Below are 6,532 nucleotides of genomic sequence, written 5' to 3'. Positions count from 1 at the left end.
GGGAGCTCTTCTTAATATTTTGACACCAAAATCATGTCGATACACCTTACCGACTGCGAGTAAAGCCACCCACGCTTTAACTTGACAGACTGTATATATAGTGTATAAAATAAATATAGTTATAAAATATGAGAAATATGTTTGAAAAATATAGTGTGCCATAAAAAAATTAGTAAAAAGAACAAAAAAATTTATTGAATTATATTTCATTTACATAAGTTGTAAAAACTCCCAATAAAGTACTCAAATTCACTTTTTTAAATTCAAAAATCGCGTCAAATACATTGAGCAGAGGCCACGCACATGCGACTTCCGAAATGCGGCGAAGATAGCCGACCGGAGGAAAGATCCCCGTTTGGGGTGTACACAGATCCGCTCGTCTCTTATTCCTATGTTAATGGTATAACCTAATTCTGAAAAAAGGTTATGTTCCCCAGGATTCACCGCGCATTTCAAATAAATAATTATTTACGAATTTAAAAAAAAATATAACACAACATTAACATTGTTGACAAATACATTCGGGACGTGCATTAAGTACTTTCTCAAAAATTGGAGTTGGTTTTCACTAATGTAATGGTACGTGAGTGATATTTGACGTTTGACAAGTGTCAAAATCGTTTTGTACTTCGAACTTAATTAATTAAATAAAGTGAATATCCGCAGGTTGTACGTAATTAAGCAGTGATAAAATCTGTTGTTTTACTTATTGAATTAAATATTGGAATCAAACGCTGTTGACTAACTGCACCGAAAATTGTAATCCGTATGATTATAAAAATTGTGATATCTGACTTAGAAATTATAAAAACTATTAGCTGAAACCCTAAATATTAACTCAGCTTCAGAATTAGAATGAGCCATGGCCATATAACGGAATTTTAAAGATTTTCACCGCACGGGTTTTTTGTATACACCATATTACAAAACATTACTAAAGATTTCCAAACGTTTCAAAGATTTTTAAATATTTAAAATGGTTTTGAACATTTTATAAAGGCGTGTATATCAGATTTTAAATATTTCATAACAATTTCACCAAGATTTTAAAACTTTTAAAAAATATAAAGGGCTTAAAAGATTTTGAAAAGATTACAGTACACCAGATTTCAAAGATTTTAAAACATTTGGAAGATTTGAAAAGGTTTCAAAACATTCTAATATTGTGTTACATTGTTTTTAATTCGTACCTCATTATTTATCAGGAATGCGTGGTGAACCCTGGGGAACGTAAACTTCTTTCAGAATTACGTTGTACGTCTTTTGTGCACGTCATCCGAGGTTTGAAGCTTTTGACTAATCAGAGCAACACCTCGAGCGCAAGGGATTTAAAAACGGAATTAAAATCGCCTATTTACTACTTTTTTGAATTACACAGATGCACGACGGGTTGCAATGTATGCTAAAGTTATATCATTATATTCCCTATAACTACATAGTAAGCGTCCTTACTGTACATATATATATATATGTGTGTGTGTGTGTGTGTGTGTGTGTGTGTGTGTGTGTGTCTGAAGTGCGTCGAAGAAAGGGGGCTTACCCTAAAAAAGTCGAAATTAAGGTTTTTACACATTTCGATAGTTTTTGAGCTGCTCTTTTTCAATTAAACCATCGCAAAACATATCCGAGCGTTATTATTGCTAATAATTGAGTTGTTAGTAACCCGAGTAATAGGGCATTGGCTCGAGAGCTCGAGATTCCGTGAAATATCTCCCACCACTCACCATACCATCTACGCGTCTCATCTATACCGCGTCCATAAGCCGCGTCTACGGACTATCTGCTTCCATGAGAATGTAGTGGTAAGTGAAGAGGGAAGATTTCATGAGTCTTAACTCTCTCCTAAAAGTCCGGTCTATCGGGTCGACTTCAACCGCTCATCCTGAAAAATCTCACTTTTCAGAGTATGCCCCCTTTCTTCGGCGCAAGTCACACACGCACACACACACACACATACACACATGACAAAGTCACCGAACGCGTCCTAGGGTTGCGGATAGAGGGTCCCTATACCAAGGGTTTCTGCTGAATATGGTTACAAAAATAAATAGGCAGTCGCGGACAATTGTCGAGTGGTGGTCCCGAAGGAATTAACCTCCAAGTGGAGGTGTGAAACCCGTGCCGAAAGCTGAATGGCACCTGGGATATTAGGCAACCTCTCAGAGTACGCAGCCTTATCCTTGTATAGGGGGCTCTACAACGATGGACGAACCCCTTTCCCTAGCTTCTCGTGGCAACAAGAATGGCAACACCAAACACAGTTGTAGGAAATGCAGTTCAAAATAATAGAACGCGCAGGGCTCCCGACGATGAGTCGGCCAACAATGCCGACCACTCTAGAGCTGAGAAGCCAATGAAAATGGATTCAATGCGATGGATCGACGGAATCTCGGGACCTTTAGGTGGATGGAGCAACTAAATCTTGACTTGCTAGAGTGCTATGATGCGAGTGAGGCCCCTGAACGGGGTTACATGGCACGACTGCATGCTCTATGGTGAGAGAAACACCCGGAGCTATTGCACTTTTCGCATCAACGTTTGCGAAACCATGTCCAAGTACTCCAAAAAGTTACTATGTAAGCGGAACGCCTACTCTACAACAGCCCCAGAGAAACATCAACACCCAGGTTTCTCTCAAGCCTAAAGATCTGGCTGAAATGGATGATGAGCTTCGTGGACATTTTTCCGACGAAACCGTCCTCTGCACTATCAATTGTTGTGTGTATAATTCAGCGAGAGCTTTGGCCCATGCGAACCGTAAAACAAAACAAACAGTTGATCATAAGACCAAAAGACGAATGCATGAACTCGCCATAAAGATAAACTGGACAAGACAGTACGCGTCCCGCATTCAGTGTGTGATTGACTACATCACATCTGGCAAGAATTTTACCGCCAAGGTTCGAAAGTTTGCGCTCGAACTCCGGGCCCGTTATCGCACACTTAGCAAGTCAAAGCTGGTGATCATCAGGCAGCATATTGTTGAGAGAATATGGATACTATCTGACGCTAAGAGAAGTCTAAAGCGGACAGAGAGGTGGGTCAGAGAATATCAACAGTTTCTCTTTGACCCATCTCGACTCTTCCAAGATGAATTAAATAGCTTCAAGGATCTGTGTGATGCCCTCATAAAATCTGATGAAGAATGCCCACCCATCACTGCCGAGGAGGTGAAAAAGTATTAAAAGGGATGAAGAACTATTCAGCTCTGGAACCAGATGGTATCAAGACCTTCGGGTGGAAGAAGTTTCCTTCAACCCATCAGCGTTTGGCCCCCATTTTCAACTCATATTAAAAGTCGGAAGAACCAATTCCTGAGTGGTTGGTGGAAGGGCGCACAATACTCCTGTCGAAAATAGGCGACTTAGCTGACCTGAAGAATTACAGGCCAATCACTTGTCTGAACACACTGTATAAGATATTCACAGCTATCGTAAAAGGTAAGATTGTTCGGGCAATTGAACCTGTGTGACAAGAAATGTATGGACAGTACAGCTCAAAGAAAAGCGTGGCACAGTGCTCGGCATGGGCCTGACCAAGTTTGACCTACTTTCTGGTCAGGTACCTGCGAGCTTGGGCAGACCAACCCTTTTCTCAGGGGTCCTTTGTTGGAAAGTAGCACACATTATAATGTGAGACAAGACGTTTTTACAATTTCCTAACAGAGACAAAACTTCAGATTGATCATCTTCATTGAAAAAAAAACAAATAAATTAAAAATAATCAATTATTCATCATTGTTTTAAGTTATTTAATACAATTTATTTTAAGTAATAATAATCATATTAAAATTAATGATACTAATATATTGTATGTATGTATTAGATTATATAGTATAATTATCTAATAATAAAAACTATGAAAAAGTAATTATTAATTAACAAATTGAACCACACATTCAAAAAATGTTACATAGTATCTAGTATCTCAAATAATACTAAAGAAAGGCAAGGACATTTTCAATAAATGAAAAACAATTATATTTCATTTAATTAATCTTAAATAAATAAAATAAAATATACAATAATTAAACAAATGAATCTTTATCAGAATGGTTTAAATTTAAATAAAATTGTTGATTTTTGAACACACAAAGAAATGAATTCTTAACAAAAAATTTAATAATGGATACTTTAACAAAATAAGTTTTTAGTTTGATGTAAAAAGTAGTTGAAAGATTAATTTTCAACAAAATAGTTGCAATTTTACCCAAAAAGAGGTATTTTTATACAAAAAATAATGAATTTTCAACAAGATACATCAATTTTCAACCAAATATTTTAATTATTAATATCTGAATTTTTATCAAAATATTAAAAGTTGTAATCAAGCAGGATCAATTTTAAACTGAATAGTATAGTGGCTAAATTAATAGTAAAACAATTAACTTTCAACCTGAAAAAATAAAGTTTGTAACAAAATAGTACAATTTTCAACAAAACAGATGAATTTTTAAGTGGAAAGATGAATCTTGAATTGAAAAAATTTAACAAAATAGTCCAATTATAAACCAAATAGTATTTGAATTTTGAACTAATAAGAATAAGTTTTGAGCCAAAAATGGAAGAGTTAAATTTTCAGTTGACAAAACAAGTTTTAACAAAACGATATGCCACTTGCCTATAAAGTCGGAAAATGTAAGGAGCAATAAATATCGAAAGGAAGTAAATCTTAAGGTGGATTTTAATACAATTGATTTTCTTCAAATTGCGAAGATATCCTGAATACCCAAAACCTTATTTCTTCGTCTTCTTAGTAACCTTCATTATATGTTTTATTCTTTGGGCATAGCTATTCGTAGAATGACGGTGCCATGAACAAAAGAAGTACAAGATTCTACTTCTTTTGTTCATGGTTCCTATAACTGCTAGCAGTTACAACTTTTACTCTGTTGGAACTGTACGTGCGAAATGTTCAATTATGAAGTCATTATCGTAAAAATGGCAGATATGCTAAATTCCTAAGTCCCTACTTCTACTCTTTTCTTATATTTTCAGGTATAAAATGGCAATTTAAAGTAATTTTTGTCTAAAAGTCAAAGGCTTGAAGACGTGAAAAATGTCGGACTATTTGAAGTACGGTTTTCGCATGCAAGCAAATGGTGACCCGCAGTGTTTAATGTGTTTGCAATTATTATCCGTCGCGACTAAGCCTCCCTCAAAAATGAAACATCATTATGAGCGGAAACACCCAGAATCTCTAAACCTTCCCCGACGGAGGTTTTTCAATCAAATTGCGCGAAATTGAGGTTTTGAAGGGAAAAGAACATGAAAGTGTAGATAGTGGATCAAATTTAGCAGACAGCGAAGAATCACGACTGAGGCAAAAGCTGTGTGAGTGCTCATATGCAGCAGCACTAGCTATTGCTCGAGTAGGTAAGCCACAAGCAGCGATAAGGAAATTAATTAATCCTATTTGTGCGGAATAGACTCGAATTTTATGGGGGGATAAGAAGGCTAAAATTATTGAAAAAATCCAACAATCGGCGCGTACAATGGATAGGCGAATCACGGAATTGGGAATCGATATGCGGAGTCAACTTAAAAATGAGTTGAACTCTACTGAAATCTTTGCCATTCAGGTGGACGGCTCAACAGATGTTAGTACTGTAGAACAACTGTTGGCATTCATTCGTTTCATTGGCAAAGAGGACATTGAAAGAGATTGGAAAAAATGTGTAGCGATTTCTTCCGACGGGGCTAGTTCGATGACAGGGATAAACGTGGGATTTGTTAAATATTTCAAAGTAGTCGCGCCGAACTCTTCTTGGTATCACTGCATCATTCATAAGTATGCATTAGCGGCAAAGTCTATGCCTGCATTATTGAAGGAAGTGATGGACGATTCGGTTAAAATAGTAAATTTGATCAAAAGTAGTTCTTTAAATAGTCGTTTGTTTGCGGTACTTAGTGAAGAATTGGGAGCGGAATTTTCTCAATTACTGTATCACACTGACGTGAGATGGCTTTCCAGAGGCAAGGTTCTTAATCGAGTTTTTTGTTTAAAAGATGAAATTTATATTTTTTTAAGTGACTCTAAACATGAGCTAGCTCACAAATTTGACGACAAATTGTTTTCGGACATTTACATTCTTTTAATGTCAATATGCAAGGTTCATACGCAGACATGATTTCTCTTCAGAATTCTGTGGAAAGCTTTCTCATGAAGGTCGAGTATTGTATCATGCAGATTGATTCCAATCTGTATGATGCATTTCCTTTGCTTTCTGTGTCATTAAAGTACGATGCAATTGACGTGCAAACAAAATCGTCCATCATCGAACATTTAAATGGTTTGAAAAATAATATTCGCGATTATTTCCTCCCAAAAAGCGAGTACTAAGATGCATAGATTTTGAACCCGTTTGAACGAAATTCGGCAATGCACGCGGGATTAGAGCCAAATCTGTTATATCAGTTGTTCGATTTATGTAACCCAATTTTATTAATATCTTAATTTCAAAAACGCACAACTTCCAATTTTTGGGTTTTCATTAAATTGAAATACCCAGAACTTGCAATGGCTGCATTAA

General features: G+C 36.2%; 1 protein-coding gene across 1 annotated transcript; it reads left to right on the top strand.

Annotated features, from left to right (window-relative positions):
* The first annotated feature begins 5,494 nt into the window (after window positions 1-5,494).
* Window positions 5,495-6,130, top strand: LOC117178696 (protein FAM200A-like). The gene has a single exon (XM_033370123.1). It carries the CDS (start codon window positions 5,495-5,497, stop codon window positions 6,128-6,130), a length of 636 nt encoding a protein of 211 aa, XP_033226014.1.
* The last annotated feature ends 402 nt before the right edge of the window (window positions 6,131-6,532 follow it).

The sequence above is a fragment of the Belonocnema kinseyi genome, chromosome 8 (genome assembly GCF_010883055.1).
Source record: "Belonocnema kinseyi isolate 2016_QV_RU_SX_M_011 chromosome 8, B_treatae_v1, whole genome shotgun sequence".
Lineage (NCBI taxonomy): Eukaryota > Metazoa > Arthropoda > Insecta > Hymenoptera > Cynipidae > Belonocnema > Belonocnema kinseyi.
This window is presented reverse-complemented; position numbering and strand designations above follow the sequence as displayed.

What these genes read in the sequence shown, in the direction of transcription:
- LOC117178696 (XM_033370123.1), top strand. Translation starts at nt 5,495, where the DNA reads ATGGATAGGCGAATCACGGAATTGGGAATCGATATGCGGAGTCAACTT.